Here is a 13,481-nt window from a genome sequence, read left to right as displayed (position 1 = left end):
GAACGTATCCCATTCTCGGATGACATGCTGAAACGTATTCTGTACGAGGTGGTTCAAGAAGAAAGCCAAAATCCTTCGAGTATTCCGTAAATAAGATTCTACAAAAATGCGTATCATTTTACTTTACCCCTTCCTCCGTACCATCAGGAATTACATCCAATAGAGAATATTTGGTCTATTGTGAAAGGTAAGATAGTTTCTAGGAACGTAACGTCTGCAAAACAATTGTGTGAGGAGAAATTTAATTCAATGACTAAGTAAGATTGGAGTTCGTTGTGTAAACACGTTAAAAACTGAGCGAGAATACATGCTGCAAGAAACCTCTTTCGACGATGAAATGTATGAAATAAAAATACGTTTATGTGGCGCGTAGATAGTGACAGCGAAAGTGATTACAGTGTTTCTCATTCTGAAGATGATGGAGAACTGGAAGAATAACTGATCTGTCTTATAGTGATTGAAGGTGGGTACTTGCAGTCAATTGTCTTATGTTGAGCGGGCATACTCTTTTATCGAGCTTCGGTGCAGTTCTCTCCGTGACGTCGTCACCCATGCTTTCAGATGTCTGGCGCGGAATACACTAAGCATTTGAGCTTTGTGACAAGAGTATGTGTTATGATGAGGTGACACTCTTCGCATATGAAAGCTTCGGTTTAGTAACAGGAGACACCCATACTACAGCAGCTTTGTTGGATATTATCGACTGCTTCGATAAATCGCCTCGATGGAACGTAGGGCGAGGTAGTACCTTTCACCTCTGTGGAACAGTGAACATGTCGAGTACCACCGGTCGCGCAGCTGCAGCATTGTTTGATTTAATGCTCACAGTTCATCTCCTTCTGTTATAGCTCATAGTAATAGAGTACATTAGTCCATTTGCCGCCAGTACTGATATGTTTACTCAAACCAGTTATTAGTTTAATTAAGTGAGATGGAAATCTACCACTGCTGACCCAGTTGTTCAATCATTACTGGGAAGGTATCAGAATGTCTGTTGAAAATTAATTAGGATATTTGTCTAATAAAATAAAATGTGTGTACAGTTGTTTTGTCAGAGTTAGAAAATATGGCTCATAAACTGCCGTGTTCATAATACTGTAATATATGTAACCGTCATGAACATTAATATTTGTAGTCACTATCTGGAACTGTAATCAGCCCCTTTGTTGTCTCTTACACAGCTAATTTATTTGACATACTGCCTTTTTCTTTCACAGGGCACCATCTGGGACTGTAAATTAGTTTCAAGCATATGGCAGTATTTCATGTTGGCAAATTACAGTTGGATATTGATGGAAGCGCTATATTTACACAACCTTATTTTCAGTGCACTCTTTTCAGATAGGAGCAGCATTAAGGTTTACATCATTCTAGGCTGGGGTATGTACAATGACAGCTTAAATTAATAACAGTAATAAACATGTGAAGAATGTTCAGCATGTAACATTACGAGGATAAAAAAAAATCAATTATGATGTCAGATTATCCGTTACAGATTTATGTAATCTAACAGTAATAACATCATAAAATCTCAGCTAGAATAATTAGAACTCGCTCTAAGCCTCATTCTTCCAACTTATGCATAAAGGTGAAGAATATGAACACGCAATTAGTTTCAAAATGAAAGAGTTGATGATTTTATTGCTGTAATTGAACAAACGCGAGCTCACAAAAATTATGTCTATTTTTCCCATGCTCGTAAGTAAACGAAAATTGTGATTTTCTTGAAGTGCAGTTTGCAGAAATTCATTTCACATTTCCCAATGTGTAATGCAAGACGTTACATACTAGAATGTGAAGACAGACTGTGTTATGCAAACCTTATAATATAGAATTTAAGAAGTGTTTGTAGTCGCCAAATGATTTACTCATGTATTAGCTTTTGAAACGAACTGTTAATCACAGCCTTCTATGAGAATGTCTGAGGCAAGTTTGCTATATTCTGTACCATACTTTCTAAACTTTCTTCCGTATTTTTAAACATTTAAACACGTAATGTCTAAGATACACGTTTCTACGTCCTTAATTCTAATTGAGAACATAGTTAGGATTTTGCTCAATAGTTATCACAATCTGCACGAATCCTTGGTAGGCGAAACAAACAAAGAATAAACAGTCTAATGAGCATAGGATATGGATTTGAAGTAAAATGAAGAAAGACGAAATCTGAATTGGGGATCAAAAAGTAGATAAAGCTAAGGGCTTCTGCTGCCTAGGCAGCAAAATAAACCATGACTGACCGAAGAAGGAGGACATAAAGAAACTGACTAGCACTGGAAAAATCGAAGAAGTATGCTAATATCAAAGATAGGTGTCAATATGAAACTTTGTATGATAGTGGGACATTGAGTGTGGGAAAACCGGATTATACGAGAATTGAAGCATTTGAGATGTGATGCTACAGAAGAATGTAGAGAATTGGCTGGACTAATAAGGTAGGAAATTAATAGGTTCCCCCAGTATCAACGAGGGAAGGAATACGTGGGTAACACTGACAAGAAGAAGAGGCTGAATGATAGGATACGTGTTAAGACATCATGGGGCTACTTCCAAGGTACTAGAGAGAGTTGTAGAGGGTAAAAACTGTAGAAGAAGACACCGATTTTAATACATCCAACAAACAATTGAGGCTGTAGGTAGCAATTGCTACTCAGAGATGAAAAAATTCGCATAGGAGAGGAATTCGTGGCGGACCGAATGAAACCAGTCAGAAGGCCGATGACAGAAATAAAGTGGAGGAACAGAGACAGTCGTTTCTTCCTCGCTAAAATTGTGGGGATTTGTATGTGGTACTCTCCACCCTACCCCATACATGATCTTGTGGAGTATGTATCTTGATGTAGAACTGCAGTCATGAAATAACATTTATGTAGAATTTAAGATTCCATTGAATAACGCATGTTTATGAATTTCAGGAGGAAGTAATATAGTTCAGGGGGAATATAGAGTGAGCAAGTCTCAAAATGAGTTCCCATGATATGGAGATGCGCTCAAGAAAAATCACTTCCTTCGTTGGATCCATCCACTATTTTCGAAAATGCGAATCATGGAAGAGTCATTTTATTTGCTCGATGCAGTCCTGTCGTCCTAGCGAACAACTTACACTGTATACACAGTGAGCAGCACAGACTTCAGAATCATAACTGAAAGGAAGTCAAACCTATGTGTCTGCTACAGTGATGTTAGTCCGAGGTAGACGAGCCTTTGACATGGCAATGCACACTTCCTCTTTGACCCTTCAGCTGCTTTCTAAGATAATTTTGAAAACCACTTGAGTCACTGTTCTGATTAAGTCAACCATGGGAAATCATGTAGTAGTCGGGGTGATATTTATACCCTCCCTCCTCGAGGACAGATAATTACTTTAACTAGTAATAATACAACCATATTATGGTCATAGAAGAACGATAATTGCGCCATTAATGGTGAAGCTCCATCTTGAAGTGAGAAATTTGATCAAGTTGCCATTGTAAATTTCTAATAAAACGTCAAACCTTTATTTGTAGAGTTTAAATTAACAGCACTTATCTGCCATATTAGAATCTAGAAATTCTGAGTAACTATGTTCTTCAGATGGATTATTTTGAAACCATTCTGTTGATAGTGTGTTCTCTGATGATCAGTCGGTGAGTTTAATCACAGATTGACTTGGCTTTACCTGTTGGCTTCACCTGCCAGGGAGTTATTCAGATTTTGCTGATCGCAGAGCCATAGGCTACCTATGTTCTCAATTAGAATTATGAACTTACAAAGGCAAATATGTATGTTCCCTATCACTGAGGACAGCAATATCTTCAATGAAATAAGAACGAATCTTATCACTGCCTGACTCTGAATACCGTTCTTGAACCTTCCTTTTATTTCTACCATTGCCTGTTCGATGTACAGACTAAACTGTAGGCACGAATTCCCTTCCTTACATGGTTTTTAGTATAAGCACTTCGTTCTTGGCCTTCTACTCTTATTCTTCATTCCCCTCTCCTGTACGTACTACATAGCACCCGGCTTTGCCTATAGAATTCCCCTATTTTTCTCAGAATTTCGAACAGGTTGCAGCATTTGACTCTGTCGAATGCGTTTTTCAGGTAAACGAATTCTATGAAAGTGTCGTGATTTTTTCTTTAGTTTTGTTTCCATTATCAACCGCAACTTCAGAACTGCCTCTCTTATGCCATCAACTTCCCTAAAGCCATACTGATCATCATCTAACACATACAAAATTTTCTTTTCCATTCTTCTGTATGTTATTTTCTCTTGGATGCATAAGCTGTTAAGCTGATTGTGCCATAATTCTCGCACTTGTCGGCTCTTGTAATCTTCTCAAAATTGTGGATGATGTATCTCCGAAGGTTTGGTAGTATGTCGCCAGTCTCATACATTCTTCACACGAACATGAATTGTCGTTGTTTTAGCTACTTCCCCTAATGATTTTAGAAATTCCAGTGCAATGTTATCTAACCCTTCTGCTTCAGTTGATATAAAGTCGTCCAGAGCTCTTTTAAATTCCGATTCTAATACTGGATCCCCTAGCTTTGTTCCTTCTTTAGTCACGTAAGACAAGTCCTCCTCCTCATAGACGCCTATAATGTACCTTCTCCACATATCCCTCTCTCCTCTGCATTTAACAATGGAATTCCCATCGCACTCTTAATATTACAGCCTTTATTTTTAAATGCGTGTCTGTGGGGAGACATGATACCGTACTATCTCGGCGCGTAACAGTTTGTTTTATGTGCCACACAGTTATTGTCTTACCAGCGCGTCTAAGAGTATGCAGATGTTAGGGACATGGCCTGCTTGGTTTTACTAACGCAGTGCGTTACTGTCGTATTAAAACTGATGCAATGTGTAGGTAGATGTACGTAAACGTAGGCATAAGACAAATAGATCTAAATTACTTAAGGAAATGATTTCCTACAAGAAGGACTGAGAGTTAAGATGGTGCCACAGCTAATCTATATTGAATTCGTGCTAAGAAGGGCATTTAATGCATGTGGCTTACATGTGAATTTATACTCAGATTTTGACTTCCCACCACACTGAACTGCCCTAACGTAAGTTTGGCATTCACGTACATTTCTGCAGCTGACTAATGCAAAAATCATCACACATGAAATAGCGTGGTAGTCAATAATTAGAGCCTAAGTATATTCAATAGACGCATAATATTAGGCAGAAGGTGAAGGTCCCATAAATGCGTAGAGAATAATGTGTTTTTTACACAGTCATTAAAACAAAGGGGTTTTCTTTGTGGCGGGACATTCTCGTGAAATTTCAATCATCAACAATCTCCTCCGATTGCGAAAATATTTCTTTGGTGTCCATCTACATAGGGAGAAATGATCACCATAATAAAAGAAGAGAAATCAAAGGTGGCACAGAAAGATTCAAGTGCTCGTTTCACCCTCGCGCTGTTCGAGATTGGAACCGTAGAGATATAACTTGAAAGTGGTTCGCTGAACCCTCTCCCAGGTACTTAATTGTGAATTTCAGAGTAATCATTTAGATGAAGATGTACTTTCAGAAGGAACAAACAAAACAGAATGTAAGTGATTTACAAGGTTGTAAGTGAGAACCAGTCACTATCAGATGCAAAGACATTCTAGAGAAAAATTAGACGTGAAGGGTTGTAAACAGTACTTATCAGGAAAGGTCTCCATGTATCTGAGAAGCCACATCAGTGTTTCAGCGATCTGAAAAACGCTCCAAAATGAAAGAAAAGGTGAAGAACAAATCATATTTAGCTCCACTGTGTACTTTTGTAACACAAATTTCTCTTCTACTACAGTAATTATTATTACTTTATATGTGCAACGAACACACCAGCGAGAAAAGTAAATGGAGAGACTTAATTTTTACTCTTTGTCCCCAGGTTTGCCACTCCTCTGTGTCATCCCCTGGATTGTATGCAGGATTTACATAGAGGATGATTTATGTTGGACTGTAAACAGAAATAAAATTGTGTTTGGGATAATATTTGTTCCTATAGCGGTCTCGAATATCGTAAGTAGGAAACACATACACTTTCATTCTATACATGTATATCTGCATGGGTATGTGTCAATACTTTCGTGTTAATAAATGTTCAGATGATATTATATACGTCATTATTTAATAATGAGGAACTCTCTCTCAGCATAAAGTTCACTTTGCGAATTAAATGTTCGTTTTCAGTCAGAGGAGACACTAAATTCTTGTTTCTTACATTACTGCAAACAAAATTTCAGTTTTTCATATAAGAAAACAAGCAAATTTTTAATACATATATTTCATATTTTCTCACTATTTCATAAGTTTGCCTCTGCTTCTAAAGTAGTAATGATACATGTTTTAATGAGCTTAACTGTGTATAACATCCTCATCGTAATTTGTTGTAACTACAGAACCTTATCCAGTGATGATATATCTTAAAATCTTTTTCAGATATGCTTCATATTATTTGTAATCCTTGTGTGGGTTATATTAAGGAAACTGCGATCATCGGTGTGTGAGGAAACAAAAATCTACAGGTAAACCTTTTGTTTCTTATATATTGGCGCTACACCTACAAATTAATTCGATATTAATAAAATGATAGGGTAATTTACATGGTTTTGTTTATTTTCTAGACGTCTGGCGAAATCTACACTCGTACTTATACCGTTGTTTGGTGTGCACTACGTAATATTCCTGGGATTTCACTTGTATTCAGAACCTGAAAGTACAACAGAGATGGTTGCACTTTTTATAAACCAGTTGTTTACCTCATTCCAGGTAAGCCTAAGTTAGTATTATTTATTCCGTTGCCTTTAGTGCTTTCCTTTTCTCTGACTGGAAAAGTTATGACTATCATATTACTTCTTTGTAATAGTTATTTTTTCTTAAATAAAAATGTATTTTACTGCAAAAGAGTCATATGTTGTAAAAGGCTAAATATTTTTAAATGTAAACTCTTTTCTGAATGTCTCTCGTGTCGTCCTCCATAAGTTACAATATGGGGTTATCGCTAAGTGACGTTTTTATCATTATGACCCACTATCCTTTTGGTGTATCTTATCCCTTGTGCCTCCCTGGGAGGAAATAATAATTTCTTAAATGGGATCATATAACCTACAGACGTGTATTATGTACAACTTCCTTTGACATCTATCAATTGTATAGTATCTTCGCCGTTGATGTCATCTTATAAACAACTTTATGTACAAGTGCACACAGTACTGTAACATTCGTGTCCAATAATCGACAAATAACCTGCAGTGAGAGATCCACCTAAGTTCAGTTTATTGTACAGACTCAAGCCACGATCAGAATAACTGACATTCCAAACATTCTAAGATATGTTTTGTCTCCGTTGACTTTTCGTCTAAGTTGATAAGTCCACACCTTTTTATGAGATCTGAGATGATGTTTAGATGCCCATAAAAAATTTTCAGATGTGTGTGAAATCTTATGGGACTTAACCTAAGTCGAAACAAGTCTCTGGGATTAGACAACATTCCTTAGAACTACTGATAGCCTTGGGAGAGCCATCCCTGACAAAACCCTATTAGGGAACGATTGATACGAATTTGGGAAAGAAACACAGTAGAAGAAGACTGGGTAGCTCTGAGGGATGAAGTAGTGAAGGCAGCAGAGGATAAAGAAGGTAAAAAGACGAGGGCTGCTAGAAATGCTTGGGTAACAGAAGACATATTTAATTTAACTGATGAAACGAGAAAATATAAAAATGCACTAAATGAAGCAGACAATTATGAATACAAACGTCTCAAAAATGAGATCGTCATGAAGAGCAAAATGGTTAAGCAGGGATGGATAGAGAACAAATGTAAGGATGTAGAGGCATATCTCACTAGGAGTAAGACAGATACCGCGTGCAGGAAAATTAAATAGGCCTTTGGAGAAAAGAGAACCACTTGTATGAATATCAAGAGCTCAGTCCTAAACAACGAAGGGAAAGCAGAAAGGTGGAAGGATTATATAGCGGGTCTATACAAGTGCGATATACTTGAGGACCATATCATGCAAATGGGAGTGGATGTAGAAGAAGATGAAATGGGAGATATGATACTGATGAACAGTTTGACAGAGCACTGAAACACCTAAGTCGAAACAAGTCTCTGGGAGTAGACAACATCCATTAGAACTACTGATAGCCTTGGGAGAGCCAGCCCTGACAAACCTCTATCATCTGATGAGGAAGATGTATGAGAGAGGCGAAATACCCTCAGGCTTCAAGATAAATATGATAATTCCATTCCCAAAGAAAGCCGGCGTTGCTGATGTGAAAATTACCGAACGATCCCTTTAATAAGTCACGGCTGCAAAATACTAATAAGAACTCCTTACAGACGAATGGAAAAACTGGTAGAAGCCGACCTCGGGTAGATCAGTTTGGATTCCATAGAAATGTTGGAACACATGAGGAAATACAGTCCCTACGACTTACCTTAGAAGATAGATTAAGGAAAGGCAAACCTACGTTTCTAGTATTTGAAGACTTAGAGAAAGCATTTGACAATATTGTCTGGAATATCTTTCAAATTCTGAAGGTGGCAGGGGTAGAATACAGGGAGCAATTTACAATTTATACAGAAACCACATTTGAGTTATAAGAGTCAAGGGGCATGAAAGGGAAGAGTGGTTGGGAAGGGAGTGAGACAGGGTTGTAGCGTATTCCCGATGTTATTCAATCTCTATATTGAGCAAGCAGTAAAGGAAACAAAAGAAAAAAGAGAAAATCGATAGGAGTGGACATTGTCTTGAAAGGAGGATATAAGATCATCATCAACAAAAGCAAAACGAGGATAATGGATGTAGTCGAATTACGTCGGGTGATGCTGAGGGAATTGGCTTAGGAAATGAGACACTTAAAGTAGTAGATGAGTTTAGCTATTTGGGGAGAAAAATAACTGATCATGGTGGAAGTAGAGAGTATATAAAATGTAGACTGACATTAACAAGAAAAGCGTTTCTGAAAGATAAATGTGCTAACTTCGAGTGTCAGGAAGTCGTTTCTGAAAGTATTTGTATGGAGTGGAGCCATGTATGGAAGTGAAACATGGACGATAAATAGTTTGGACAAGAAGAGAATAGAAGTTCCCAAAATGTGATGCTACAGAAGAATGCTGAAGATTAGATGGGTAGATGGGTATTGGAGGGCAGCGTGGAGGGTAACAATCGTAGAGGGAGACCAAGAGATGAATACACTAAGCAGACTGAGAAGGATGTAGGTTGCAGTAGGTAGTGGGAGATGAAAAATTTTGCATGGGATAGAGTAGCATTGAGGGCTGCATCAAACCAGTCACTGGACTGAAGACCACAACAACAACACTTCGGTATGGCCACCGTCAGTGGTGCGATCCTACTAACGAAACGAAATTAAAATACAGTCCCATCTGCAGTGATACTGGTTCACGGCTACAGCTAACCACCAAGGGACGCTCCAGTCTCATAGCGACTAAGTGCCGCATTGCAGCTGCAGGATCGCTTGTAATGTCATTCTCCCGGCGTCAGAATTACATGTCTTTTGAATCCAGTTATCATTTATACAGTTCTAAGTTTCACCAATGTTAGGAAGACACATTATAATAAAAAAATCTTAGATCCATGCAATCTGCCAGTACTGTTCACATGTAAATTATGTTTACAATATGTTGACTGAACCAGATTAAAATGGCGAGTGAAGGACCAAAACCATGACAAAAAAATCGCGTTAAGGCCCGACATAAAAGCAGCAGAACGTGTTTGGTGCGTATATCAAACGACTGTATTTAACTAGTGGAAAAAAAATCTAGAATCTTAGTCAAGGAAAATTAGACCCTGACTTATTGATGCTTTTTTATGGCTGATATAATTAACTAATTGTAATTAAAATTTCGTTTTTATGTGAAACGTATTAGTTAATCAAGCTATTTTGACTTCAGACTTAAACTGAGATACCATAGTTACTTCAAACTAACTATTAAAGAGTGTTACAAAACATATTTGTCAGTGCTTGACATTTTAAGCGTTTTGATCGGCTGTGATCCAGCAACTGTACGCTATTTACTTTTAGGATATATACAGAGTCAATTCTGTTACACAAAATTTTTGTCAGTTGACCGTGATTTTGATTGCACTAGGGCAATATTTTTCACAATAAAAAGTTACGTGGTCAGTTAACAAAAATTTTGTGCAATCGATGTAGTTGTAAATATATCCTGTAATTTATCAGTGCTCTATTATTAGGTTTTCTGAAATTAATTCTTGGCAGACACCTCCACCTACGATGTCGCTGGGGCATTGGAGATGGTTCTGACTTTCAATAGATTTTAGTAAGGATGGGCATTTCTTTTAAAAAAAGCCAATAGACAAAAGTTTGAAACAACACGACAGAGCTTATAGAGTAAACGTACATAACAGATAAAAATGAAAACAGTCACAAATATTCAAGAAATATCTCTTACGGTTTATCAGAACAAAACTTAATTACATTATGATGAAGAAAATGTCTTTGCTCTGAAGCTCTTGATTGTATGTAGATCGAGTCATTACAAGCTATCTTCAATTCACGGAAAGATAGAACTTGCGTTCGTCGCACTCGATACCTGTTAACGTGGATCCCTGCTAATACGAAAGCAACTTCCCCCATTTTTTGCAGACAGTGCAGATCAACAGGCTACCTGGATTCTAATTTCTTACATTTTTATTTTGGGGCCATTAGGCTTCTGGCCACGAATTCCTTTTCTGCGCCATCCTCTTCGTTTCTGACTGCATCTAGCACCTGCCCGCTCCGTCTCCTGTTATTTGCTACTTGTAGTCCAATCTCTGTCTTTCCCTACAGGTTTCGCCGTCTACAGCTCCCTCTATTACCATAGAGCTTAATAAACCCTAATGCCTTACCACATGTCCTATCACCTGCCTCTTCTTATTGTCAGAATATTCCATAATTATGTTCTTTTCTTCGCCAATTTTGAGGAGAGCCCTCTTACTACTTATAAGTCCACGTGATTTTCATCGTTCTTCTGTAGCACTACATCTCAAACACTTTGATTCTATTTTATACCGGTTTTCCCAAAGTCCATGATTGACCAGCCTTGGCCAGGAATGCTCTCTTTGCCTGTTTCAGTCAGCTTTTTGTGTTCTTACTTCGTACGTCATGGGTTATTTTTCTGCCTAGGTAGCAGAATTCCTCAAATTCATCTACCTCATTATCACTAAGTCTGATGTTAAGCTCACAGATTTTCTCATTTAAGCTAATTCTCTTCACTTTCGTCTTCATCCGGTTTACTGTCAATCAGTATTCGATACTCATTAGGCTGGTCATTCCGATCAACAGTTCTTCACCTTCAGTGATTATAGTAATATTATCACTGGACCTTACCACTGATTTTTTTAACTCCTCATTTTAATCTCACTCTTGAACTTTTCTTTTACTTCTGTCGTTGTTTCTTCGATGTATGTATAGGTTGACAGGTACGGGCGAAAGAATGCGTTCGTGTCTTATAAAATTTTTAATCCGACCACTTCGTTCTTCGTCTTCCAATCTTATTTTTTCCCCTTTGTTCTTGCACATATTCTATACAGCCGTCTTTCACAGCTTACTCCTACTTTCCTCACAATTCCGAACATCTTGTGCCATTTTACAATGTCGATCGCTTTTCTAGAACAGCATGGCCAATGAACGATTTTTCTTGTCTTGCTTCCATTAACAAGAGCAAAGCCTGTGTGGCGTATTTACCTTTCTAAAGCCAAACTGGTTGTTGTGTAACAAATGTTCAGTTTTGTTCCTCACTCTTCTGTGTATTATCCTTGTCAGCAGCTTCGATACATGAACTGCCAACCTAACTGTGCGATGGTTCTCACACTTATCTCCCGCTTGGTACCTTCGGAATAGTGTGAATAATATTTTTCTGAAAGTATGTTGTTACATGAATAGTGTCATAGATTCTGCTCATCAACTTGAATACTTGTTCGGTTGCCACTTCCCCAATGGAAAGTGGAATGATATCTGTCGCTGCAGTCCTATTTGATCTCAAATCATGACCATCTCCTTTATATTGGGACTCTAATAGTGGATCCCCTATGCCGAGGTTTCTTCGCAGTCTTCCTTGTTCCAGTGTTCGTCTGTTCTCCATCTGTGGTTCCCCTTCTTAGAGATGACCACAGCTCTTCGACTGGACTGATGCTCAGGTATTTCTAATCGCAGTATTCACATATTTGACCAACTTTAAACATGTCTCACCATTTCTCAGTTCTTCTTTATCCCACTTCCTTTCTCGCCGATTCTTCTGAACAGTTCTCTTAACTTCAGTCTACTATTCAAACTTACTGAAGTGTGATCTGCGTCTACATCAGCACCTGCAAACGCGTTTCATTCCAATATATAATTACGGAATCTCTGTCTGATAACAATGTCATCCAGCTGGAACCATCTCGTGTCTCAGCGTCTGTTCTAAGTATACCTCATCCTCTTGCGATTCTTGAATAAGGTATTCACTACTATCACCACAAATTTGCTACAGAACTCGATTAATATTTCTCTCCTCTCGTTCCTACTGCAGGCCCATATTCTCCCGTAATCTTTCTTTCTTCCTGTTTCTTCCATACCGCTCCTGTCCTCCGTGATTATTAAATTTTCATCTCAGTTTGCATACTGAATTGCGAGTTTAATATCTTCGTGTACTTTACCTCTTTACCTTCTGCCTGCGACGCTGGAATTTATGGCCAGCTTTGGTTTGCAGTCGAATCTGATGGGAACAAAAATTGTCGCTGAACTGTTCACAGTGGTTCTTTCTCTGTCCTACTTTTCTATTGATAAAGAATCTCCACATGTTAAACCATTTTCTGCTGCTGTTGATATTACTTTATTTTCGTCTGACCAGAAAATCTTAGCCTCTATCTATTTCACTACACTCACCCCACTATGTCTAGAATGGACTTGTGCATTTCTCATTTCAAATTTTCAAGCTTTCATATTACGTTCAAAATTCTCACATTCGGATCTTAGAATTGTAGAATGTCATATTGACAATAGTTCTTGCATCTTTTCCTCACGCTCACTTGCTCCTTGGCAGGCCGCTGCAGGTGCACCTTATCTGTCTTTAATGCAGTGGTTTCCATTCTCTTTCGTATCTTGACATCGCTTTTTCATTGCCAGTATTTACGCGTTTTGGGGGAAGTATCCCTTCCCAAGGGCAAGAGAGTGTCCCGTACTCCCACCCGCTCCTTCGCTTTCTTTGACACTACCGTTGGCAGATCGAAGGTGACTTTTTATGTAGGAAGTATTCGGAAGTCATTACTGACAGTTTGTATTCAAAGTATAAGCAGAGTCTGGGTTGAGACCCCCAACTCAGATCACTAATCAACGACGCTACCTCTAAACCACTGATTACAATAAATATTGTCTATTCCACATCTGATCATTTAAGACTCCGGAAAGGTTGTTGCGTCCAGAGGATCTTAATTAGTATTAGGACTGTGGAAACAGAAGAGGGAACAGGAGTGAGAGAAGTGAGGAAATA

The 13,481-nt window shown here is 38.2% G+C and overlaps 1 protein-coding gene across 1 annotated transcript in view; it reads left to right on the top strand.

Moving 5' to 3' along the window:
- Positions 1-13,481, top strand: part of LOC126311686 (parathyroid hormone/parathyroid hormone-related peptide receptor-like) — a gene marked incomplete at its 3' end in the record, with an annotated part of 548,841 nt that overhangs the window by 525,500 nt on the left and 9,860 nt on the right. Inside the window, exons 9-12 of the mRNA XM_049992236.1 lie at positions 1,218-1,380; positions 5,873-6,003; positions 6,424-6,509; positions 6,609-6,753. Coding sequence (XP_049848193.1) covers positions 1,218-1,380; positions 5,873-6,003; positions 6,424-6,509; positions 6,609-6,753 — 525 coding nt within the window. The remainder of the gene's footprint in view (positions 1-1,217; positions 1,381-5,872; positions 6,004-6,423; positions 6,510-6,608; positions 6,754-13,481) is intronic.

The sequence above is a fragment of the Schistocerca gregaria genome, chromosome 1, assembly GCF_023897955.1.
Source record: "Schistocerca gregaria isolate iqSchGreg1 chromosome 1, iqSchGreg1.2, whole genome shotgun sequence".
NCBI lineage: Eukaryota > Metazoa > Arthropoda > Insecta > Orthoptera > Acrididae > Schistocerca > Schistocerca gregaria.
This window is presented reverse-complemented; position numbering and strand designations above follow the sequence as displayed.